General features: G+C 60.9%; 1 protein-coding gene across 6 annotated transcripts in view; it reads left to right on the top strand.

Annotated features, from left to right (window-relative positions):
* Positions 1 to 7,803: 7,803 nt before the first annotated feature.
* The window catches only part of TP73 (tumor protein p73), a gene marked incomplete at its 5' end in the record, with an annotated part of 38,962 nt that continues 21,153 nt past the window's right edge, over positions 7,804 to 25,612 (top strand). For 3 of the 6 annotated variants that reach the window (XM_081055768.1, XM_081055767.1, XM_081055766.1), the window contains 2 exons: positions 7,804 to 7,868; positions 8,141 to 8,264. In XM_081055768.1, coding sequence (XP_080911894.1) covers positions 7,804 to 7,868; positions 8,141 to 8,264 — 189 coding nt within the window. Of the gene's footprint in view, positions 7,869 to 8,140; positions 8,265 to 14,801; positions 14,856 to 25,612 lie in introns of those variants that run through there. The other 3 variants (XM_081055770.1, XM_081055769.1, XM_081055771.1) reach the window with 2 other exon arrangements.

Here is a 25,612-nt window from a genome sequence, read left to right as displayed (position 1 = left end):
AAGAAGCGTGGCCTCCGGAGCTGGGGTGGGGCAGCCCCACAGTGAGGAGCCCAGAGCATGGGAGGGGAGGGTCTGTGCGGGGTGACGACAGGTCGGAGTGGGGCATCGCTTTTTGAGGGATGTGAGGTGTCCTGAGCAGGGTGGCCAGGTGGGGACAACCATCCAGGGCACGGTTGAAGGAGCCATGTGCTTGTCTGGGGAAGATTCCAGATGCAGAGCAGGTGCTTCCAGTGGTGGCCATTGGCACATAGAAGTGTGGCCCCTTGGAGCAGAAAGAGGGCTGAGTGGGGGGATTGGAGGAGACAGGCGGAAAGGGCAGGGGTGCCTGGCAGCCTGGTGGGTGAGCAGGTGCTTTGTGGTCAGGACAAAACTTGACGACCCGTTCCCAGGTGTTCCCCAAGGCTCTTCCTGTGCCAGCAGCTGTTTGCCTGCCACCTGCACACACAGGCATCAACTGCCCTCCTGCTGTGTAGGGGCCACTCTTGGGTCCTGGGGATGTGGCCGTGACGGAGCCCTCAGGGGACCGACGACTCGGGGAGGGAGACGACAGGAAGCAGGGGTCTGTCCAGGGCTGATGAGGGCTCCCCGAGGGCCTGCCCTGTGACATGTTGGTCCCACACATTCTGCAGGTGCTGGGGTAGTGGTCTGCAAAGGCACCAGAGAAGGGGTGCAGGGTCACTGGAGCAAGGCAGGAGCCAGCCCCTCGGCGTCTGTGTGCAAGCCACAAGCTGGTGATTCGGGGAGGGCGGGCTGGGGCGGGTCCTGGGGGCTTCATCGCCCGGGAAGATGCCTTCTGATTCAATGCTGGCTAAGATCAGAGCCCAGAGTCCAGAGGGGTGGTGGTGAGATCCCGCCAAGTCTGATGCTGAGCTGGGGACATGAGGTGAGGCAGACACAGGGGGACCGGCCAAGAGGCTGCTGCATCATGGGGAGGGCTGAGGGGGACGGGAGGAAGGTCAGAGTCAGTCAGCAGTGGGCCTTGGATGTGGGTAGGGCCTCGACATGTGTCGGTGCAGATGGGTGGGCAAGGGACTCCCCAGGCAGGCTGCCTGGTGGGGTTGGGCAGGTGGGAATGCAGGTTGGGAGGGGGGTGGCTCTCTTGCCCACCTCCCGAGGACAAGCCAGGTAGAGTGCAGGGGTCAAGAGCGAGGATGCTGGAGCCAGACGCTGGGTTTTACTGTCCACTCGGGACAGCTGTGCGCCCTGGGGTGGCCTAACCTCTCTGCATGTTTCCACCTCATTCAGTAAAATGACCTACCTGCCGCGCTGGCTTGCCAGCCAACTGGGGCTCAGTGATGCTTTGCGGTTTTTTTTTCTTTGTTTCGTTTTGGTGCATGTAGTTTCCTCCACCAGAGAGCTGGTCTGCGGCAGACTCTTCCGCAGGGTGTGAGGGCCGTCGTCGTTTCCTCCCCAACTTTGCGCAGCCAAGGGCCGCTCCCAGCAAACGTCCCTGTGAATCCGCAGCCATTTGTAGAACCTGGAGGTTTGTTCAATCATTGTTTCTTTCTAGAAGGGCACGAAGCCCTTGTCGGTGCTGAGCCACTCAGGTTAAAAACTGCCGGATAACCTCATGGTTCTCTAGATGGGCCCATGTGCCAGAGGGGACCACCCACCATGGCCCGGCTGCTGGCAGGGACCACTTGCCTTAACAGAAGCTGGTGGCCGGAACGGAAGCTGGAGTCTTGGGTAAGAGGCCAGCAGGATCAGAAGCAGCGGCACCTGGGGGGTTCCTGGGTTTGCTCCAATCTGCTTCCACCACGAGCCCAGGAGGGAGAGATGGCCTCTTAACCGGCACCTCCAGCTGTTTCGTATTTTCCAACAGCCCCCTGCCTCAGGGTGCGGAGGCTAAACTGTCTCAGCGCCAGCATTCGGTCTCCCGGGCTGGGCCGCAGGGCAGAGGGAAGCAGGGTGCCATGTCAGGCTGCTGAAGGCCTCGGCCATGGCCCCCGCAGTAGGTTCTGCAGGGCCCAGTCTTTCTGCAGTAGGTCCAGGGCACAGTTGCGGCCAGCCCTGGCCCAGAGGCCCGTCCTGACTCCACCCCACCCCACCTCACTTGGTGAGCTGGACCGGAAGGCTGCCCGGCGCTCCTCTGGCCATGTGGCCAGGGTGCAGGCGGGAGGGGCAGGCGAAGAGGGGCACTGCCCTAGTCTACGAGGAGGGGGGCCTCCTGGTTGTTCCAGGCAGAACCCCGGGCCCACAGCTCCCCAAGGGCAAGGGCCCCCCTGTTCTGAGGGCAGCTGGGGCAGCAGAGGCCTCTCAGCACCAAGGACCCCAAGAGGCTGGGCTCTGAGTGTCCTGTCGGAATTGGGCTGGGCGCAGCCCCGAGAAGAGCACATTGTACAGGGGGCCACTGACCCCTCCACCCAGGTAGGAGACTTCTGGACGCTGGGACATTCTGCAGTCCCCTTCACAGGGCCACAGGATGACTGGAAGGGACCCTCCCGTGAGGGTCTGGCTTTACCTGACACCTCAGATTTCAGTCCGTCTAGGTTACTGAAATAAAAATAAGATAGACGGTGGGAAAGGGGCCACCAGCATGGTGATCGTGTGACTCAGAACAACTGAGATGGATTGTTTGGGGGGTCGGGAGCCAATGGAGTTCTTGGGTCTTTTCTCTGTTGAACTGAAGAGAGCGCCCTCTCCCTGAAAGCCGTCAGTGTCCCCATGACCAGGGTGGAGGAGTGTACACCCCACCTTGTCCCTCCCTCTGCTCAGGCCACGCGTCCACCCTCTGTCTCTGGGTTCTACGGGAGGGTGGGCAGCAGGAGCCCCGGCGACTAAGGTCAGAGGGTTGGGCAGAACCGGTGGGAGGGCTGTCCCATGGAGCCCTGGGAAGCGACAGGTGGGAGATGGGGAACAGGATGCCCCGCAATCCTGCCCTGTGGGCCACACAGCTGGAGGGGTGTCAGGTGATGGGAACAAGACAGGAGCGTCCTGATAAGGAGTCAGGGAGGACAGTGGCTTCCAAGAGGAGGCCGGGTCCTGGCCTGGCCTGGAAGGACACGGCGGGGCGGGGAGGGGGTCATGAACCAAGGGGACAGGGCAGGGAAGGGTCAGAGAGGACATACAGGCATATGGTAGGAGGCAGGGAGGTGACAGGTGGGGACAGGGCAAAGGGATCGTGAGAGGATATGTGAGGACAGGCAAGGGGTCCCGATGAGGCTGTGCTTCTGGCTGGGAAGCTGTGGATGAGAGACTGGGGGGCTGGGCAAAGCAGGGGGGCAGGGCAGCAGCCCCTCCAGGCCTAGAGCTTCCACCTGGAGCAGAGGGGCCCTTCGGGTGCTGGGTGCGGGGCGGGGGGTGTATGGAACAGCATCCCCTCCCCCACCACTGGTGACCGAAGCAGAAAACAGTTGAGCTGAGACCTAGAGATACTGTGAGTCACCCTGAGAAATCAGTGGAGCGTGCCTGTCTCCAGAGAGCCCCGCCTGTCTCTAGGGGTCCCAGGGCCCTGCGAGTGGGGGGTAGGTCCTCAGGCTGCAGGCCCCGGGACTCTCCCTGAGTTATAAATATTTGGGGGAAATTCCCCGCAGGGCCTGGAGCACAGGCTGGGCAGAATCAGCGATGCGATGATTCCACGACCGTCCAGCACCCCCACAAATGCCGCGCCTCATGTATCTGACACCCACAAATGTCCCACAGTCGTCCCCCTTGCCCGCGGGGGACACGTCCCAGACCCCAGGGGATGTGAAGCGCAGAGGGTCCCAGACCCCGTCATACACTGTTTGTTCCTGTGCTGACATACCTATGATGGAGTTTAATTTACAGATGAGGCCCAGTCGGAGAGGGACAACAGGACTAGTAATAAAGTAGAACAGTGACAGCCACCTGCTGGGTAGACTCAGTGCCTGTGCTCGGTCACCCTCCAGGGTCCCTTGCTGAAGTCCTCGCAGAGGCGCCACGCTTTCTGGGAAGCACGTTGCCGTCACTCGGAACGCGCTTCCCGTCCGTCTCCCACCACCAGTTCAAGGCCTTTTCCCTCCTAACTAGCTCCCCTCACGCACTGTGGCCGGGACTTTTGCGGCCCGAGGGGCGACAGCAGAACCGGCACCGATGTCTTTTTCCTTCTTCACAATTTCACAGACAGAAGATCCTTCCTCATCGTAGGGCTCAGCGACCTCAGCATATGATACTTGTCTTATTAAGGCGAGAGCTCTCGCCTCTGTACTTCCAGGAAGCACTTCACGGCTTCCCTCTGTCACACCCGACTGCCAGCACCCCCACTCCTGCGCTGTGGGGCCGATATTAAGGGAGACAGGGTGACGTGGACACAGCACTGGGAAAGCGTGACAGTCCATCTGATCCCCCAGACAGTTACTAAGTGACTAACGGGCGGGGAGCGTGTACAGCGGGGAGACGCTGGACAAAGGGATGATTCACGTCCTGGGCGGATAAAGCGAGAAGGAGCGAGACTTCATCACGCTCCTAGAAAGGCGCGATTTAAAACTTATGAATGGTGTATTTCTGTAATTTTCTTTTTTTAAATTTTTATTGGGGAACAGTGTGTTTTTCCAGGACCCGTAAGCTCTAAGTCAAGTCATTTTTTTTACTCTCATCGTGGAGGGCGCATCTCACTGGCCCATGTGGGAACAGAACCGGCGACTTGGGTGTTATGAGCACTGCGCTCTAACCAACTGAGCCAACCAGCTGCCCTATTTTTCTAATTTTCCATTGAATATTTTTGGACTGTGGTTGACTGCAGACAACTGAAAGCATGGAAAGTGAAACCGTAAATAAGCGGGTAGAGAGGATCGGAGTGTCCAGGGCAGCCTGGGGGTTCTGGGTGAAGAGCTTAAGTCTCTGCGCCTCCGATCTTTGGCTGAACGTCAGCATTTCCTCTTTCCCACACCGAGCTCCTGCTGGGGTGGCAGGTGTTCCCTGATGCCTGCAGGGACTGGGTGTGTGGCTCCGTCACTTGTGTTCTTGGGGGTCCTGGGTCTAGTACAACCAGCACTTCAGAGTTTTGCGGGGAAGCTGGACATCATAGCACCATGTGGCTTTCTGGTTCAAGTCCCATGGTGTCCTCTAGGTAAGACGGCCAGGTATCCAGACCCTCGCTGTTCCAATGACGAGCTGGAGTGGAAGTCCTGGGGAAGGCTGGTAGACAGCCGAACTGGGGGCCTGCTACTGAGGTCTGGGGATGATGGGTCTGGGGTGGGTTTGAGGGTCCATGTCCTGACACAGAGGAAGCCCCTGCTTTGCCCCATGCAGCTCGGGACCCTGTAGTGCCTGAGCTGCTCCTGGTGCACGTGGCCAGTGGTGTGCATGGCTGGTGGCACTCACCTGGCCAGGCATGGCAGCCGGGACACAGCAGGCGGGGTGCTCAGACAAAAAGGATGCCTTTCTTAATTCGAGGGTTTGTGGGAAGGAAGGGTGCAACGTAAGAACGCGGAGGAGAGTGAAAAGCAATGTCACTTCAAACATGAAACTAGTGTCCACGTTCAGGCACCTGGTCAAAGTGCGGCTTCGCTAACAGGCTCCCAGGGAGCCCTGCACAGAGGGCCCCCATCCCACCCCTGAATCCCAGCGCTGAGCGTCCACGGGGCCAGCTCCAGGCCAGCCAGCAGGAGGCAGACAGGCGATGCTGTTCTCTCTGTTTCTGTGTCTCACTCTGTCTGTCTGTCTCTCTGTCCCTGTCTCTCTCTCTCTGTGTGTCTCTCTGTCTCTGTCTCCCACAATTTTCAGGGAACCAACTCAGTGGTGTTTAGCACACTCACAATGTTGTGAAGCCACCACCTGTCCCCAGTTCCAGAACATTCTCATCACCCCAAAGGAGACCCGCACCCATTAGCAGTCAGGCCCCCTCCCCCAGCCGAGGGCAGCCACCAATCTGCCTCCTCTGGCATTGCCCATTCTGGACCCTTCATAAATGGAATCCTGGACACATGGTCCTTGACGTCTGGCTTTTCTCCCTGAGCATAGTATCTTGAGGTCCATCCACATTGTAGCATGTGTCAGGGTGTCACTCTTCTGATGGCAGAGTAATAGTCCATTGTGTGGCCCTACTGCAATTGGTGTATCCATCCATCGGTTGGTGCACATTTGGGCTGTTTCTGACTACTACGAATGGGAGATGGGATCCCGCCGCCCACTTGCTATGTGACGTTAACAAAGCTTTTTCCATCTCTGGTCTTGGAGGGTCCGTCAGCAAAATGAAGGAGGTGGAACAAATGGCCCAGACCAGTCAGGTTTCATGTCGGCACACGCTGCCCATACCGAGAGGCCACCCAATTCCTGCTTACCCACGCAGGGCAGCCTGGGGAGTGGGTGAAGGCGGGTTGCCCGGCTTCAGCTCAGCGGCCAGCCCACTTCCTCCCAAGCTTACCCCACGCTGAATTACGTGGGGGCCTGCTCCATGCCCAGTACTCAGCTGCACTGGCCTTTGGACACCTCGGCCCAGTTGGCAGTGACCTCCCAGCCCAGGAGGCAGCATGCAAGTGCGTTAAAACCCTGTGGATTGTGTGCTGAAGCTTTGGGGTAGACATGACTAAGTTGATTTCCAACTCTGAGAAAACCACTCGGCCATTCCTGCACCTACAGTTATACTGTGTGACCGCAGCAAGTCACGTAACCTCTCCTCTCGGAGCCTACGGTGGCCCTCGGGGCTCATGCCACGGCTCCAGGGACCGTGGTGGCCCTGGGGCAAGCCACAGGCCTCCCACAGTGCCTGTCTGCCTGGGGCAAAGTGACAGATTGCGGACACACCCTCCATCCCCTGATGGTCACGGGCAGGTCCAGGCCTGCCTGCTTGGGCACTGCCAGGCTGTGGCTGGGCCGAGTCCCGTGGTCCCCTGCCAAGGACCCAGAGGCCCGCCCAGAGGAGACTTCGCCTTGGCCTGAGTGGGGACGGTGGTTTCCTGCCCCTCCTTCCCACAGTGGGACAAGGGCCCCAGCTGAGTCCAGCCTGGTCACTGCTACCTCCTCCTGTGTGGCAGGGGCCACTTCAAGGTGGTACCTGGGCATGGGGCCTCTCAGGAGAGGCAATGGCAGGGACAAAGGCCAGCAGGGCGCTTGGTCGGGGCACCCCAACCCCTGGGCATCTTCCATGGTGAGGTGGCACACTCCAGGGACAGAGCAGCTTCCCAGCCTTGCCGAGCTTCCTCGTGGGGCCAGCAGTCATTCCTGTCAGGTCGCAGGACAGACCCTGCCTCAGAAAGGCCGTCTGCAGGGGACACAGCAAGGCTCGAACCCAGGGCTCTGCTCCTGCCTCTGGGGTGCCCTGCACTTGCCATCCCCAGAGCGAGTGATTTGTGATATGAGCTGTCCCCACGTCTTGGCACATTGGAGCCCCCAAGCCTGGCTCAAGCCTCCAGGCTGGAACTAGACACACAGTTACTAGTGGTGATGGCCACACGTCTTCGAGGGCTCACTGTGCCCGGACACAGCACGAACACGTTCAATCTGTGCTGCAATGGCCCGCAGCAGTCCACACAGGGAGTGCTGCTGTCACCCCCTCATAGGTGGTGGCTCTAAGGAGCCCCTCCTGCCCAGGACACCCTGGCCGGGTCTGAAGCCAGGCCTGCCCATCAGCAAGGCTGAGCGCCTGCCCGCTCACCTGGGTCTCGACTCAAGTTTCCTGCCCTGGAAATGGGCAGGATGAAATGCGGGGTGGGAGGTGGTGGGTGAAGGATGAGCGCCCCCCTGGCCTCTGCTCGAGCGGTGTCCTCGAGTGTCATCGTTGGCCCTGCCCGATTCCCCCCGACCCAGGGATGCTGGACAAGGAGCACAGAGAACGCCATCCACAGGGCTCACTCCTTCTTCCTCCCCACAGAACAAGCTGCCTCGGGGTAGGGTGTGGAGAAGATGTCCCAGTCCACCTCCACGGCCACCGACGAGGGAACCACGTTCGAGCACCTCTGGAGCTCTCTGTGAGTATTTCCTCTGAGTGGACCCCGGGCTGGACTCAGGCCAGCCTGCGGCAGAGCGAGGCGAACAAATTGGGTTGGAGCCAGGAGAGGTCCAGGGGACAGAGCCCACATGTGCTCATGCCTCCCTGGCACTCACACCAGCCCTGAGAGGCTGGCAGGGCGGGTGGGAGCTGAGGGCGGCCGGACCGAGCAGGGGAGGGAGGTCGGCCACGGGCTGGTCCGAACTCTGGTCTGGGTGGTCTGGGGCTGATGGCTGTGTGCCCTCTTCTCAGGGAGCCGGACAGCACCTACTTTGACCTGCCCCAGTCGAGCCAGGGCAGCAGCGAGGAGGTGGGCGCCGTGGAGGCCAGCATGGGTGTCTTCCACCTGCAGGGCATGGCCACTCCGTCCGTCATGGTGAGTGGGGCTGCCCTCTGCCGAGGCCTTGGGGTGGGGCAGTAGGTGTGGACTGTCCTGTCCCGGTAGCCTGCCGAGCCAGAAGGGAGGCTCCTGGTGCACAGCTTCCTCTGTGGCTTTGTCAGGACATTTCAATTGCAAAACAGAAACTGTATCAGCTTACATAACTGTCATTCCAGGGGTAGGAGTGGATTCAGGGATGGCTGGATCCAGGTATTTAACAGCTGCCTCCGCCTCTGGCCCGGCCTTCCCGTGGTGGCTTTGTTCTTAGACAGCCTTTCCTCTTGTGGTGAAGGGTGCCAGGCTCCAATAACGCCCCTCTCCCCCGGGGCTGCTTGGCCTGTAGGGCCACAGGCCCACCTCTCATTGGTCCAGATGTGGTCACATGCCCGTCTCTGAGCCTGCCCTGTTCCTTGGTCAACCTGGGTCCCCTGGAACAGGATCAGGATGGCATGGAATGGCTTGGGCTCCCCCACCACAGGGATTGAGTTACGGGGAAGAGAGTCCCAAAGGAAAATTGAGGAAGGGGAGTGAGTGGGGGCTGCAGGGGCAATGGGCACCCCTTGCCCCACTCAGGTCTTGCCATGCTGGGCATTTTTCTTGGCAAGAATGCAGGGCGGTGGTAACTGGGTGTGGCTGCATCCCTGCCTCTCTCCAGCCACCCCTGGCCAGGACGTGGGTGGCAAACAGGTGGGACACAAGGGGGACCCCTGGCCCTGGGAGAGGACCGGTAGTCCTGCTGTCCCCGGCACCCCTCTGAAATGGCCTCCTTGGACCAGCCCCGCCGGACCCTGGGGCTGCTCGGTCCTGCCCACCAGCCTTGTTCGCCAGGGCTCCCTCAGGTGGGGAGCTGTCGAGGGAACTTTGCTCCATGTGTGAGGGAAACAGAAACCCCGCAGATACATCCTGCACGCTGCTTGCTGGCTTCTGGCCTTCCTACAGTTGAGGGTGTCTGTCTCGGGGGCACCAGTGCCAGGCCAAGGGCTAGGACACAGGAGGCAGGCAGTGCTGGGGACTCTGGAGGCCAGGAGGGCACGGAGCCTGGAACCTTCCATAAACCCCCTCTTCCAGAACGTGGAGCCCCTCACCCAACACACCCAACATACACCTGTCTGAGGCACCTTGGGCGGCGGGTGCATAGTGGGGGCTGTGGGGGCTCCAGTCACATGAACGAGTCAGGGTGAAGTGGGGTAAGGGAGGAGGCAGCAGGGTCCCGTGTCCTCCATCTGTGTCCATTTCAGTGCTAGGCTGGCAGGACCCGCTGGCCCCCATGGCACTAGGACAGGGCAGCTGCTTGGGCAGCCACGGGCCAGGCTGTGGTGGGGTCCGGCGGGCAGCGAGCCTCTGTGATGCCTGTACCTTTGAGGACCCTCGGGCTGAGGGATTTAACTCCCTGGCCCAGCCTCCTGTCTCTGCTAGGAGATCATCAGGGTGGAATAGCCCATCTGAATTTAGCACCTGCTAGACTTCCATTTTACAGGTGAGGAAACCGAGGCAGATGCTGGGAAAGGTGGGCCTGGGATGGGCCAGTAGTGTCGTCCTACAGCAGGATGAGAAGGGACACTCTCTGAGCGGCCAACTGCTCCCCAGGGGCGAAGGGTCCTGAGCCTCCAGCCCCCTTCCTGGACATCAGTGTCCCCTCTTTTTGGGATTGGTCTTGGGCAGGCATAGTGACGCTCAGGGCTGCAGCGAGACCCCACAGACGTTTCCTTTTTTGGAGCCAGTGCTGCGGCTGGACCAGCCCTTGTCCAGATCTCATCATGTCAGCATGCAACCATCAGGGAGCTCAGAAGCACAAGGTGCATCACACACGGGTCCTACAGGGACCGGGGCGCCTGGCAGAGGGGTCACTGGGGTCGAGGCGGGGGCCTAGGATCCCACGGCTTCACTCTTTACTGGTTTACTTGAATCATAAGAGCGGGAAGGGAAAAGCAGGGTCACTCCAGCAGTCAGTTCTCTAGATCGCAGAGCTTCCTGGAAGGGGAACCCGCGGGTGGGGCAGCCTGGCTCCACCCAGTTGTGCGGTGGGCACTGTGCTTATTGGAGAAGGATGTCTGAGATGGACCCCTGGGCCATTTCAAGTGTAATGTCAGGCACTTGCATTCTCGTGACAAAGCTAATTGTCAGGCTCTAACACTACCTTCCCTCTGTGGTGGGACAGGAGCCGCCACCGGGCTCCAGGGCGTGGGGACCCCTGAATGCAGCCTCCTAAGAGGTCTGTCTCCCAAGTTCCAGACGCCACCCTCACCCAGCCTCCAGGCTCACCCCTCGAGGGCAGAGGTCTGGGGAGACCGCACAGACTCAGCGCCAGAAGGGCGTCCTGCGTGCAGGGAGCCCGAGGGGCCACTTCTGGGTTCTTGCAGGTGGGGTACGCTCCCCAACACCACCAGGAGTGTGCCTGGTACTGAGTCTGGGCGTGGAGGGGGAGACAAGCCTCTCACGAGCCATGGGTAACGAGGGTGGGGCCAACAACCTCTGCAAACAGCAAGAGAGCAAATCTGTCAGGTAGCAACACGCCTCGTAGCTAAAGTGGGCCATGAAATACCTGTGTGCAGAGCTCAGTCTCAGGGGGGTTCCCTCGAACTGTGCTGCCCGGCCAGCACCCTTATCCTGGTCCTGCCGGGCCCCATCGTGACAGCAGTCACTGGTCCGGGCTGGGCACTGCCCATGAGCTTGCTGCAGCCCACCCCTCACACACAGACGGCCTGACGCGCCAAGACTCACAGACAGGCTCGGTGCAGCCCAGGCAATGAGGGCAGCCAGCTTCAGAGACCCAGGGCCTGGCTGCTCTGCCCAATGCATCCAGGGGCTTGGAGCGGGGGCTCTGTCCCCCCATCCTGGGGCTTATCCAGCCAAAGGGCATGGCTTAGGCAGGCACAGTCCTCACCTGGGGGGCGATGGTCTTCTGGGGCTGTGCCTTCCATAGTCTGGGGGGGCCTTGGGTCTCCCCCCCTTGGCTGTGCTGCTGACCAGGCAGGTTCCTCCAAGCTCTGACGAGGCATGAAAGAGAGAGATGGAGGAAAAGGGAGCCGGTAGACGCTCAACTAGGCTAACTGCCCCCACTTCTCCTTAGACCCCCTGCCGTCAATCCCTCCTCCCCTGTCTGTTCTTCAAGAGTTCCCTCCCTCCCTGGGTCCTTTCCCGCCTCTCCTGGCTCCTTTCTCTGGTGACAGCTGTTGTGGGCAGGTGGGCCACCGTGGGTAGGGCTGCAGCCAGCAGGGGCCCACTGCCCAGGTGCCACCAGCAAACTGCACAGCAGGACAGACGCCGGGGGCTCAGAGATGCCAGCAGCCTTCCTGGGTACAGAGGGGTATCTCTCCCCAGGCCCAGAAGGGAGGGCACCGCTGGAGTGTATACACCTCAGAGTAGGAATTGTCAGGAAACTGGGCAGCCCCCAGAAGGGGACAGGTGGGCAGGCGAGGGAAAGGCTGTTCCCTTCTCAAGGAGAGTCTGCAGCACCAAGGAAGTGTGGGGGTGGAGCTTGGGGGCAGGGAGTGGGCTCAGCTCTTTGATCTTCTCGGGGACCCCCCCAATGCCCCTCCCCCAGCACTGAGCCCTTCCTTCAACAGGCTTCAGTGGGAAGGATCTCTGGTGTCCACAGAGCTGAGCCCTGCCTGGCCCAGGACCATTTGCCTGTGGGTGGTCAACCCACCAAGGGTCTCAAGGGAGTAGAAAGTGGCTTGGAATCCCCACTGAGTAAGAATGAGAACAGCAGGTGTCAGTTGAAAGGGCTGTGGGGCCGCCTGGAGGAAAGAGCTGGGAACCAAAGCAGGAGAACGCGAAGTTCAGGGCTCCATCTCCAGCACCTCTGGCCCCCGGACAGCCAGGACTTGGGAGAAACACACGCAAAGTGGACGCTGCACTTTCACAGCTGGAAACATGTGCCCAGGCTCACAGTGTGGAGACAATGCTCATTCTCAGGCCCCCGGGAAAAGCCGTCCCCACTGCTGTGCATGGGAGGGTGTGGGGGTGCAGCCCCTGTGCCCAGGACCCTCTGCCTTCGGTGTTTGCACAGGGGCTGGACAGAGACGGCCTCTCCCACCTGACACCGCCTTCCGCTGGGCAGCTCCTCTGGGGCCCAGCCTTGTGGCCTGCAGGCTGGAGCCTGGGCACCCCAGTGGCCCACAGTCCCGCAGAGCCCTGGCCTTCCTCTGCCGAGGTCTGTGCCTGATGCCTCCTCTCCTGGGTGTCCGTTATCTATTGCTACATAACATGCCTAGTGTCTGCAAGCAACACCCAGGTGTCCGCTCACAGCCTTGTGGCTCAGGAATCCTCCCCGTATTCACTGCGTCCCTGTCAGGGTCTCAGCAGGCTGCCCTCAAGTGTCGGCCAGTACAACAGTCTTGCCTGAGGCTGGGGGACCTCTTCCCGGCTCCAGTTTTGGGCAGAATTCAGTCCCTTGAAGCTATAGAACGTAGGTCCCCACTTTCTTGCTGGCTGGTGACCAAGGGCCACCATTTCCAGCTCCGCCATCCCCTGCCACACAGCCCCTTCACAACCCGGTCATTTGCTCCTGGAGGCCACATCTCCCTTCCTCTTTGAAGGACTCCCCTGATGAGGCCTGGCCCAGCTGGAGAATCTCTTTTGACCAACTCACTGTTGACTGGTTTGTAACCCAGGCTGGGTGACCTATCACATTCACAGAGCGCCCTCGAGGGGCGGTGCAGGCCATGGGGCCACCTGGGAGTGAGCCCCACCTCTGGGTCATCCCTGTGCTACCCTGCCCATTTCCGGCATCTTTCACCGCAAGTTCTTTTTCCTTTTGCTTTCCCCTTTCTGCTATTCACAAAACTGGCACGATTAAGAAGCGGCCGCCCTCCCCGGCCCCTCTCCCAACCAGCCCTGTGCATGGAGCCCCAGCTGGGGCTGTTTTCCAATCACTGTTCCCTTGACAGGTGAGGACACACTGGAGATGTCGGGGAATTTGCCCAACTTCACCCCTGACTCTGTGTCCCTCAGGCAGCCCTCCTGCCCAGCACCATCCCACAGGAAGCACACAGAGGGACAGGCCCTCCCCGTCGGTCGGGGTGGGGGCTCCCCATCTGAGGGCAAGGGAGTCTCCAGCCAGAGCCCCCCACCTGCAGACCCCTTCCCAAGCCCCTGCCCACCCCACAAACCTCTGCTTTCCTCGACTGTCTCCTTGTGAGTGGGGGCATGTGCAGTGGGATCTAACAGCCCCGGAACAAGAAGTGCAGGCCAGCAGAGTCACGCTTCCCACAGCTGTCCCCACGGCGCTGAGCCTCAGCTGGGGCACCCAGGCCAGCCCCTCGGGGACGGTGCCTGGAAGCTCGTCCTGCCAGGCTCTCTTTCCACCAGCTGTGGGCTGTGCCTCCCTCCGCCTCAACTCCTCAGGAGGCTGGAAGTGGTTGGGGGTTTAGCCAGAACATGCCAGAAAACGAGGGTCTCCGGGCGTCTTTCCAGCACCTCGCAGGGTTTTAAGCTCTTGTGTGAGGGGATAGAAGCGGCTGGGGGCTTAAAAACCTGAGGTCAGCAGTCCACATTCACGTGATTTATTTGTGTCTATCTGACGCCCCTCCTGAGTCCAGCAAGGGTCCCGACCCCTGTGACAAGGGCAACTTTGTGTCAAAGATGGTTAAGTTAGAATGGAGATTCCGACTCCCCAGGAAGGGAGCGGTGGTGGCCCCCGTGATGCCCCTGCTAGGCGGCCCCCGACGCAGAGTCCCCCGCATGCTGAGGGTCCTGCAGGTGGCACCCTGATGGGCAGGGCCCCAGCGGTCTCCTGCTGGGCCACCTCCCTCCGCTTCAGGACTCAGTACTAGCAAGGACAAGACCAGGGCATGGCAGGTGGGCAGCCTGGAGCCTGTGGGCTCTGGGTTCTCCCACTCAGTCTGCTGCATGGGGCCACCCCCGGGCTGCTCTTTCCATCGCCAGGCTCCCTGCGGGGTCTGGGGGGCAGCAGTCTCCCCGAGTGTTTCTCCTCTCCACTCAGCCCTTTGGGGTGGCCCCAGTGGACTACACCATGTTCCCTGGGCAGGAGGGAGATGGCTCCGCCCCAAGCGCCGGGCCACCCGACCATCTCTTCCTTTGGTTTGGCCTGGCCTTGCCGACAGAGGTCTCAGGGGCCAGGGCTGGTCCCCTCGTGTTCAGGGGTGGAGGCTGGTGGCTCCCAGGGCCTCCGGGGGGCAGTGTCTCAGAAGGAGCAGGTGGGGCTTATTGTGGAGCAGCCGCTGGCCCAGTGCGCCGCCCCCTCCCCGGCAGCTCCTTGGTGCGGTCCAGCACACCAGTGGGCAAGCTGAGGCCTGCCTGGACTCTGATGAATAGTCATGAGGGCGAAGGGGTGGGCGCCCGTTTTGTTGTTAGATGCAGCGAGTTGACAGGACTAAGGGAGAGGGCGAGCGAGAGGGTGCCAACAGACAGCCCACCTGTCCTGCAGCGTCCTCGGCTCCCGCCCCGCTAGCTGCACAGCCCCGCGCCCGGGCCCACACCACCCGCTGGCCACCACTCTGCCCCTTGCGCCCTGGCCACCCAGACCCATGCCTCGTTCCACAGCACGCCAGCTCCCCGGCGTGTGCAGACCCCCACGCGCCCACCATGCTATACGTCAGTGACCCCATGCAGCACTTCGCCACGGTAGGTACTCCCTTCACATCTATCGGGGACCCTGTCTCCATCTTTCTCGGGGGCCTCGGTGGGGCTTTCGCCAACGTGGAGGGCTCAGAGGCGTGTTCTCTTGTCTGTGCCCTGGCCGGGCACCTGCTGCCAGGTGGGGCGTGGCCATCCAGGGTGAGCAGAGGCAGGCAGGAGGCGCTGGGGGCGGGGGCAGGTCCCGAGCATGGAAGCAGGTATCTGTCCATCCTGGAGAAGCTCAGGGGACCGGTGTCCACTGGCTGGGCAGGACCTGCCGCAGCCAGGGAGAGGAGGGCGGGAGGGTGTCTGGTCAGCGCTGGGTGGCTGCCTGGAGGCGCGGGGGTTTCCGAAGCTCCTTGGCTTGGGGTTGATGGCTCCGTCCCAGGCTCAGGGTCCCCTGGAGGTCACCTTTCTCGCCGGAGCTTGGGCTTGAGGCCACCATACCTGTGCCGGGGCCAGGAGCCTCCTCACCTGGGAACCTGATCGTTTGACTGGACAGGAGTGCTTCTTGCTGGCTGAGGGCTGGCGAGGTGTGGGTCCAAGCTCCAGGACCTACAGAAAGCTGGCCCCACAGAGGGACATCTGGCCCGGCAGAGGGAAAGGAAGGGACTGCGGCTTATACCTGGCCCCTGTGGCCTGAGCCCCGGGGACCTGAGCTCATTTCCAGACTTGTCAGATCCCTGGGGCCAGGCAGGTATCAGGCTGCTAATTGAACAGGTTGGGGCCGGGGGTGCAGCTGCCCGCACATGGCCGTTGTCCCTGCAGGGAGGCAGATAGATGAGGGGCCGTTGGTACTGAGGGGCATGGGGGACTCTTGTCTACGCTTTCCCTCCAGTAAAGTGGGTGTCTCAGGATAAGCCAGGTGAGGTTTGTCCCGGGGCCGGGGTGGGAGCTGTGGACCCGCCGCTCTATGGACACGGACGTCACCTCCCCACATGAGCTGTGGGCAGCAGCAGTCAGCCACGCCATCGCGAGGCTTCTCCGAGAGCAGGGGCAACCATGTCCATTCATTCATTCGTCCTTTCTCCCAGCAAGTGACTATGGAGCTGCCTTGATGTGTCCATGCCCCGGCCAGGTGGGCTGGGCTGGGTCAGGCTGACTTGTGAGAATGCCTCCCTTTCTTGTCTCTGTCCCAAAGAGACAGTGTGTGTGACCCGTCCCACTGCGTGAGCATGACCAAGAGAGGAAGTGGTATTTGGGCCAAAGCACCTTAAGCCCCAAATGAAGAGCGAGGTTGAACTTGAAAACTTTTAGGTCACCCTGGTGGTTCCTGAGAGCCCACCGGGCTGACCCACCTTCCTGAGCACTGGTCACCTGTGTGGGAGCAGCATGACAGGACACAGCGCTTTGTGCCCTGCGTAGCGTGGAGCGGGGCCACACCTGCTCCACAGACAGTTCCCACAGACAGAGACAGTGCAGCCGCAGCAGCAGGCCTTCAGAAGGGAGAGACAATCAGGGTGTCCGGAAACACTTACTAAGCGCCTACTGCATACAAGGCCTACGGAGGGAGAAGGGACATAATCCCACACAGCTCCAGAAGGACCCTCTGCTGAGAACAGGCCACAGGAGGGCAGGGCCGATGCTGGGAGCCATGGGTCCACGTGGGATTTGCTGAGGGGCTGGATGTGAGGGGAAGGGTGACTGACGTTTAGACCTAAGTGACTGGGGGAAGGGAGTCGCCATTTATTCAGATGGGAAACTGCAGGAGGGGATTTGGAGAGAACAGTAAGCATCTCCTTTGGTTGTGTTGTGTGTGAGACACTCATCAGCTATCACTTGGTGAGAAAGAGCAGCAGGCGCCACAGAGTGGGGGGCGGGGGGAAGAGGAGACAGTGGGGGCCATGGGAGGGAGAGCATGGAGTTCCTGAAGCCCCCTGAGGGTGGGAGGGTCCAGAGTTTCTGACCTGCTGAGCAGGACGGGCCTGAGAAGTGCCACCAGGTTGCCTGGACCGGGGACATCAGGGGAGTTGATGGGAGGCACAGATGAGGGATGGAGTTTGAAGATGACATTCAGATTAGGGGCAGAGGAGTCAGGAAACCCGCAAGGTTTCTTATCCTGAGCCTTGTAGATGGGAGGGGGAGTGTGGGCCACGTTGTCTGAAGCTGCCACTTGGACACTTTGGAGAATGTGTCTGTGGAGCAGGAAGGGGTGGGTGGAGATGACCAGTGGGGAGTCCCACATGGGTGGCGGTTACTGTCAGGGCTGGGCGGGGGGTGAGTAACCAGAGGGCAGAGAAGCAGACCTGGGGCCCAACACGGGGGTCCCCAAATGGGAGGGCAGAGGGAGAGACACCACAAAGGAGACGAGAGGTGCAGGCTGGGACGCCTAGAGACGGTGCCGGGGATGGGGGGGCCTAGCCGGAGGACGCTGCTGGCAGGTGGGATGCAGGGGGCTCTGGGAACCCCCAGGAGACACTTCTGTGGCTGAGCTGGGAGTGGCCAAAGGGGACACGGGGCTCAGCTACAAGGCATCCTCTCCCTGCCCTTGGGCCACGGGGCACCAGGGTGGGATGGACTGCTCCAGGAGGGAGACACCAGGGCCTCTTTCAGGGGGCACAGGGGTCATTCACTCTGGCTTGTTGCACCTGAGACACTCCTCCTGCCCGGCCTCTGCCCCCTCCACCAGGTTCAGCGTTTGTCCCTGCAGTTCTGCTGTGCCCGCCTGTCAATAGCCCCACCTGGAGGTCCAGTAGGAACTCACCTACCAGCTCAAGCTGAGCTCCCACCTTCCCCGTAACATGTCCTGTCTCAGCTAGTGGAAAATCCACTCCTCCTGCTCAGCGGAAACCTGGGAGCTGCTCTTGAACCCCTTCCTGAACACCCAACATTCCGTTTATTAGGAGTCTGTCAGCGTGCTGTCCGAGTATGCCTTGCCCCCACGAGACTCCCGTTGCTGCTTTTGACTCAGGAGCCGGAGGTCCCTCCCTCCAGCTCAGCCCTGGGGGCTGCTGCCTGCTGCAGTATGGAGGCTCTGCCTCTGACCAGTCCTGCACTCCGCCATACCCTCAGCCCTTTCTCTGGCCACAGGCCCTCTGCTCACTGGTCTCCAGCCTGGAACCTTCTGGGGGCCGCGCCCACTACCCCGGTGGCATCTTTCACCTCTGGCAGAGCTCCGCTGATACCTTCTCCAGAGCCCCCGGCCTGAGCGCCCCTGCCCCTGCCCTGCCCCACCGGCTGCCTTTGTCTTCAGCCTGTTTTGAAGCTCCCCCCAGCCCGCCCCTGCACACTGGCTTGCTCGCTGGGGGGTGAGGTGGGAGGCACAACCACACCTGCATGCCCTCAGCTGCCTCTCAGCACCTGAGAGGGTACCCAGGAAGTGCTTCTGGAAGGACTGAACACCCTCCCTGCCAGGAAGCTGGTCCCATCACAGAGCTGGGGAGAGGAGCTGGGGTCAGCCTGTCTGTCCACTCTAGAGCCCCGAATTGGGGGGTGAATGCAAAAAGCAGGAGCTGAGCTCTCAGAGTAAGTGCAGGCTGTGTCTCCAGCTCGCCGCTCCCTCTGCCCGAGTGCCCCCCACCCCTATAGCTCTTTGTCGTTTATCTTTGGGCTCCTGCTCCTGTGGCCTTCACACAGGGCCATTGCTGGTGGCACACCCGTGCTCCTCCCCCGAGTCCTTCACTCGTCACCACCCAGATTCTCCCTCCAGCTGGTCACTGTCACTCTGTCCCCCGAGGAGAGTGCCACCAGCCCACCGGGCCCTGGATTAGCCTCTGCAGGATGGACAGAGCAACAGACAGAGGAAGGGGTGGATGAAGGCTGTCAGAGTGCCGCCTGGGTCAGGCTGCAGGTCTGCAGACAGCGGGGGGAAGGCTGAGCAGCCCTTAGCGGTGCTCAGGGAGAAGGGGGGAGCCGGCGCCCCACCCCTCGCAGCGCACCCCACCTTTATTTCAGGTCCTTGGCACCCTGGGAGGTCGGGTCTGGACGGGGGCTGTTTCCTAGTGGTTAAATTATGGCCGCGCACCCCGTGGGCCGCCTGCCTGCTATGGGCAGCTCTGCAGAGCCCGGCAGGGCGTCCCCCAGACCCGCCAGGACCCAGCAGATGCTCTGGGTTCTCACTCGTCTCAGTATCGCCATCTGCAGGTGGAGGCGGGCAGAGCTTTGGTGGCTGGGCTACGAAGTCCTGCAAACACACGCCTGGGGGCCGGGGCTTCTGGGGGCACGTTTCCCTGGTGCGAGGTGTGGAAAGTTCCACATGGCCCTGGCATAGGATTGGGCAAGGCTTGCTTCAGCCCCGGGTGAGAGTGTATGTGCATATTTTCAGGAGGAGAGGGAGCCTTTCCCCCAGCACATGTCAGATCTTGTTGGCATTTCCATCCGTTTAATCAGACTCCGGGAGATGCTGTGGGAAATACCAGCAGGATGGAGGTCTTGCTCTGAGTGGGATGGGTTATCTTGGAGCTGAAGCCAGACTGCATGTCAGTCACTTAGCTCTGGGTGAGGTGGCACCCAAGCCCAGACATGCCTGCGAGAGAAGATCAGGGAGTTTGAAGTTTCATACTCTACTTTAGAAAAGACTGGTGTTCTCCTGGGGGCAGTGGGGGTCAGAGCAGACCCAGCAGGGCACAGGGCGGTGCCCCGGGGGCCTGGCGGACCCTGGAGACCAGTCCCCAGGTGCCCACCCTGAACCATGATGCAGTAGCCGACAGGTGATAAAACCCACGTATGTCTGCCCTGCTCTGAGCTCCTCTTTCGTGTGGGGAGGTGGATGACCGAGACCCCGCAGAGCAGATGCCGGCAGTGGGGAGCAGAGAACTGGGGCCTCGTCCCAGGAGGCAACCTCTCAGCGTCTGCGCGGGAGGCAGGGCGCCAGCCCAGTGGAGACCTGGGGAAAGGCCCCGGGCACCACAGAGGCCCTAGCACCCAGTCCCCCTCCAATTCACATCCACACTCTGGTCCCAGGAGGAAGCCACGGCCGATGCTGTTCTCCCGCTTTCCTCAGAGCAGGACCACACCGTCGGGCAGGGGTGAAGGGCAGGCTCGGACCGCAGTCTCCGACCTGTGGGTCTTGCCATGTGGGCTCAGCTCCATCCCCTGGCCAGGAGGGGCCAGCCAGGCCAGGCTGCTGGAGGAGGCTTCCTGGGCAGGTGGGCTCCGAGCAGGGTCTGAAGTCTGAGGGCGTGAGAAGGGGCTGGAAGGTCAGGGAGTTACCAGCCAAAGGCCACGGGGTGTGGTGAGAATGAGCCAGGAGGGGCCGTGCGCTAGGCCTACAGTGGGCAGCTGAAATGCGTGCAGAGGCCGAGTGTGGAGGGGCGCCGAGAACACTGTTCATTCAGACAGTTCACTCGGGGCTGTGATGTGGGGGGTGGGGGTGCATTGGCAAGGCCTCAGTGCAGCCTAGGTGCACAGCGGTGCTGCAAGCTCACGGATGGGGGCACAGCAGATGGGGCTGTGTGGGGGCACGACCTGCCAGGTCTGGGGAGGTCACAGTAGGCTTTGTTTTGCGTATGAGCCTCTTGTTTTCTTTGGAACGGCTTTGAATATCTTTGTTCCCCATTGCCAGGAGTCTCTGGAGGGACGGAGAGCTCTGATAGCACCAATTCAGCAGCTAGGCTGCCCTTTCTGGGCATTTGGGTGTCCCTTGGGTGGTCCTCCTGAGCCCGGCAGAGGTCCCAAAGGCAGAGGAGTCTGGGCAGGAACCCAGGTGGCTGTCTCCCACGGGCTGCTGTCCGCACAAAGCAGCTACGGGCTCCAAATTTGGCTGGAAGATGTGCTCTAGGTTCCAGAAGGGCCTCCCTGGGGGTCGAGGGTGTGACATGCTGAACAAGTTTAGTGAGGACACCTGTGGAAGCCCTTGGCTGCAGGGTTTGTAAAGGTGTGAACAGTTATTTTGGAGGTGTACAGCCAGAGGGAAGCAGACGCATTCCCCCACCATGCACCCGAGAAGGAACACCAAACTTGAGCCTTGAGTGCCTTCTGGTGCGGTGGGACCTTCAACTCTGCTGCACACAGGACCCCTCTTCTCTTAGACATGCACACGCAGCCTGCTGGTCCCAGCTAGGCCCCTCCTGAAGGAGCAGGGACCCAGGCACAGCCCCGAGAGCCACTGCAGGCTTCTCTAGAATCCTGCATTTAAGCCCCAGCCCACTGCCACGGGGCAAACCGGCACCAACAAGGGTACCTGCCATCAGATCTCCCAGCCTCCGATGGCAAACAGAGTGGGCCCTTGAGCCACGCAGCCATGCCACCAGAGAGAGGCAGAGCTGGGGCAGGGCTGGGAGGGTTTGGGACAGGCGGGGGTCCTGGCACTCCCTGGAGGCAGGACCACAATGTTGTCCGGGCTCAGAATGTCACCTGTGTCTGATGGGAAGGGAACAGGACTCTGCAGAGCTACCCTCCTCTGGCTGGCTGAGATGCTGCTAGATGCCCTCTGTAGGCATTTTAAAGAGCTGAATGTGTGCAGGTGCTGTCCTATTGTATGTACGGGTCCTCTTCTCCCCCACCAGTGTGTCTCCTGAGGGGAGAGGAGTTTCCGGTCAGCAAGTGCTTCGTGTTCCATCTCTCAGAGATGCGCCTCACACACTGGCTCTCCTCAAGGCTCTGATGAGGTCTGCAGGAGAGCAGCACGCTCGTGCCTAGAGCACACATTGGGCACCGGGAACTGACCTCGGGGAAGCTGCCCACATGAGCTGCCTGTGTCCTGGAAACTCAGTGCGTTCTTAATATAGAAATCAGAAATGGAAACAGTAAAATAGTGTCTTCACTAGAGTTGTAAAACTCTAGTGGAGAGAGAGACATTTGCTCACCAGGAGCTCCGTGTCTCTGACGTCAGACATTCGTGTGACAGGCCAGATTCCGGGCTGCGAAGAAACTTTCTCCTACCCCAGGGGGATGCTCCTCCCCTTCCCAGATGGTTGGAATTCTAGAAACACGTGTCGGGTCCCGGGTCCCTGTTCATGCTGGTTGCCGGCTGCCTGCTATCACTACCGGACAGGCTCTTTTGCACTTGTTTGAGTCGTTTTGTTACTTCTGTTTCTTACTGAGTTCCTTCAGCTCCTTTCTCGGTGTGGAAGGAAGGCCACAAACCATGACCAGCTGGTACATTCTCTGCAGAAGGGGACGTGGGCCCAAGCAGGCCAAGCCGCCAGAGAAGGTCAAGGTCTTTCTAAAGCCAGACCTTCTAGGGGAGCCGCTCAGAGACCCTTGGGGTCTTGGCTGGGCTGCAGTGTGTGACAGTTTCTCCTGACCAGACCTTGAATGAACAGTAAAAACACTAAAAGCATGAAGAAGTGCGGATGAACGCAGGATGAGTAGGCTGGCCTGCCCCTGGCTTATAATAGAAGGAACCAGAACTGTGTTTCCTCGACGTAAAAGAAGGAACCAGAACTGATGTGTTTCCTCGACGCCCTAGCTCACCTGGGCAGGTGGGGGAGGGGTCGGTAGTAAGAACAGTAGACACACTGTGAATTTGTCTGCTGGCGCTGTTCTCAGCTCTTTAGTGTATGAACTACTGGGCCCTCACAGAAGCACTGGGTACGAGCCCACTGGCTGTGTATCATGACATTCACCACTCTACACAGAGAAGTGGGAGAGGAAGCCCCGGACAGCAGGGACAGATGGAGCCTGGAGGCTTCTAGAAGGAGGTGAGGAGATGAAGGGCATCCCAGGAGGGGAACAGCACGAGCCAAGGCCCTGTGTGCCCCAGGGCGGCTGGAGGCAGGGCCTCCCCGGAGGCAGTGATCAGCGCCCTCGGGTGCAGGCCTTGTCTTCGAACCTCTGCACCCTGTGGCGGGGCAAACAGATGCTTCTTCCCTGCTCAGTGTTCCCCGGCTGCCCCTACTCTCTCCCCATCAAGTCCCTCCCGCCGGATGAGCCGCCCTGAAGCAGAACCTCTGGGGACATACCTAGAGGAGCGTTAAGTGTTACTGACAGGTGTTTTCCTTACGTCACACACTGCATTGCACCCAGGTCCACGAGGGCCCGTCTCTGATGGGTCCCCTGGGAGGTTTGACTGCAGAGGGACCTTGACGTTTGCCGGCAGCTTGGCCTGCTTGGGCCCCTAGAAAAATAATCTCCGCCCTGAGAACACTGTGTGGCACCTACATAATCGGCTTGGTCAAAGCCCGTCTTCACTCGCTGGCCATTGTGTGGCTGCTGGCGTGCCCACGGACGCCGGGAAGCAGGCGCTCAGGAGGGAGCTGGGACACTGATGTTAACACAATTTATTTCCTATCTATAGCTGCCAAAATCATTTGAGGTGGTTTACAATTTTTAAATCGATAAACAGATAAAAGGGAATACTTGTAAAATGCAGCTCACCATGGAAGGGCCAAGCCCGTGGAGCAGGAAGGCCCAAGTTCACTGGCGGTTCCGGTGGGGGCCGAGGAGGGTGCAGGGAGACACCCCTGCCGTCACAAGTTGGTGGCCAGAACAGGAGTGGGTGTGCTGGGTCCACATGAGTTTTGGTGTCTGTTTGAGTTTTGGGGTCTATTTCACGCAACCCTGAGTTTCTGAGCATCCAGTTGGGTGCCAGGTGCCACACGACAGGTGAAAAATGATTTACGTCTCTGGGGCCCTGGGGGGTCCCGCTCACCCTAGCCTGGTGCTCAGACCGTCCTCTGAGTGAGTGATTGGGGGTCAGGGTCCCCTTCCTGCTCCCCGGTGTGACCGGCCCAGCCTCAGTTTCCTCATCTGCAGCCCCAACCGTGTTGGGCTTTCGTGTGATGAGGTGACGTGTGAGTGTGGCAAGGTGGGCTCCCTGGGCCTGGGTAGGGTCCTGGGCAAGAGGAGCTCCTCTTGCTGGAAAGTCACAGGTTAGTGTTTCTGGGCTCTCCTGATCCCCACAGGAGGCCCAGACTGGTGACATGGTGGCAGGGTTGTGTTGTGGTGGGAGCTAGGATGGGTCACCCCCAAGGGCAGCCCCCTGGGCCTCGCCCCACCACCCCACTGCTCCTGGGGCAGCCGCCTGGTTTCCCTGGGACTCTTCCATCGTTGGCAGAGGACCGCTCCCTCCCGTCCCGAGAGAGGGGCTTCCCAGGCACTCAGGACATCCACCCAGAGGCTGGGCCTCTGCTCACCCATCCCCACCTGCAGAGCAGTGGCCGCCGCCTGAGGTCTCAGCCCCCAGCCCCATCCTGCATGTGTGCCACCCTGTGTACAAGCACACGCATGCACATGGCCCCAGGGAGACTGCCTGTGAGTGCCGGGGAGCACGGGGCATGCACAGGACGCCTGCATGGAGGGCAGGTCTTACCCCCGGTGCCCAGTGTTCTGCTCCCAGCTGGCACAGCATGCCAGGATGCTTTGTGGGGCAGAAGGACCGGAAGGCTTGGAGTGGCCACCTGGCCCTGACGTTGAAGGCTCGGGGTACCGTCCTGCCCTGCTGGACGCCTGGCCCAGCCCCTCCCAGAGCCCCTGGTCTGAGAGGCAGGACTGGTGCAAATCCTTTACCTGGTCCCTGGAGGGAAGGCCCCCCGCCAGCTCCCTCACCCCGCTCGCTCTCTCGGGCCCTCCTTGGGTCGGGCCCAGGAGCCCTGTACGCACATGTAGACACATGTGGGCCGCCGCAGGCCAGGCGTGTCCTAATTAGCCCACTCTCTTGGGAGTTCTTATTGAAAACAAAACAAACCAAAAAAGTCCTGGTTTTGCCTGGGCTCCTGCCTGCTGCCAAGTGGGTACCGGCCCGGCTTCCGGGGCCTCTGGTTCTGGAGGAACCCCCACCCTGCCCAGGGCGTCCACAGTGCCATGTTGGCCTCTGCCTGGCGTCCAGGCTCCCCTGCCCTCGCCCTTGGTCCAGGCAGGGCTGGCCAGGCAGAGTCCCCCAGCTGTGCAGAGACTTGCCTGTGGGAGGGGGGCTTTCAGGAGCCGCGCAAACCCGCCAGGCCTCCTCATTCTAGGTGGGCTCCCTGCTGCACAGGACAGAACGCTCTGCCGCCTCCTGGGGGAGCGGGTGGAGGCACCCCTGGGAAGCAGGACCCACGGAAGGAGCAGCGTCCACCTGGCCAGTGCCAGTGTCGCCTGGCTCCCCTGGGGAGGTCTGATAGCCTCCCAGGCACCTGGGACCACAAAATGCCACTGAGCCTGCCTCTCAGAGGGCCAGAGAGAAGAGGGCTGTGGGTCTGGAGGGCACACAGGGACGAGGGGTTTCTGAGTTTGCGGTGTGCAAAGCAGTGTCTACCCATCTTGTCAGCTGCCCGCATGCGCAGAGCCTGCCTGCTAGGAGCCTGGCTCCTTCTCGCTCGCGGGCAGCTGGGTGTAGAGATCCTATCAGCCTGTAGGTTCAGTGACTAATTCTCTGGCACCGGCCTCAGATCAGCAAAGAATGTGGACAAGTTAAAATCTGAACAGCATTGTCGTGGGGCTGCCTCCTGTTTCTCCTGAGCAGGGAGCCAGAGGCGGAGGACAGACCGGGAGCGCAGGGCTGGGCTGCGCCCACTTGGGGACACGGCTGAGGCCAGGACGGGGGCAGGCTGCCTGCAGCCCAGGGCCTCGAGGGCAGGGCCGTGGCTGTCATCTGGGAGAGAGCGATCATGGGGACTCTGGGGCATGGGCAGGCGGGGACCCCCGCCCTCCCCACCCAGAAACCACCAGGCTCTCAGCTTCTGTGCGAGCAGGAGGGGCCAGCTCACATCCTGTCCTCCTAACAGTACCTGGGAGAGCCGTCCAGCCCCCATCACACTCACCTCTACCATTCATTCATCCATTCATTCATTCATCCGCTACTCCACTCATTCAGCAGACCACTCGAGTAAGCTCTTTGTATTGAGAAACGCTCTGCACCCCCAAAGAAGGTGTTAATAAGAATAACAATGACCCCCGCGTTG

Source organism: Rhinolophus hipposideros (assembly GCF_964194185.1).
Source record: "Rhinolophus hipposideros genome assembly, chromosome: 8".
Classification (NCBI taxonomy): domain Eukaryota; kingdom Metazoa; phylum Chordata; class Mammalia; order Chiroptera; family Rhinolophidae; genus Rhinolophus; species Rhinolophus hipposideros.
The sequence above is the reverse complement of the archived record's forward strand: the minus strand, read 5'-3'. Positions and strand labels throughout refer to the sequence as shown.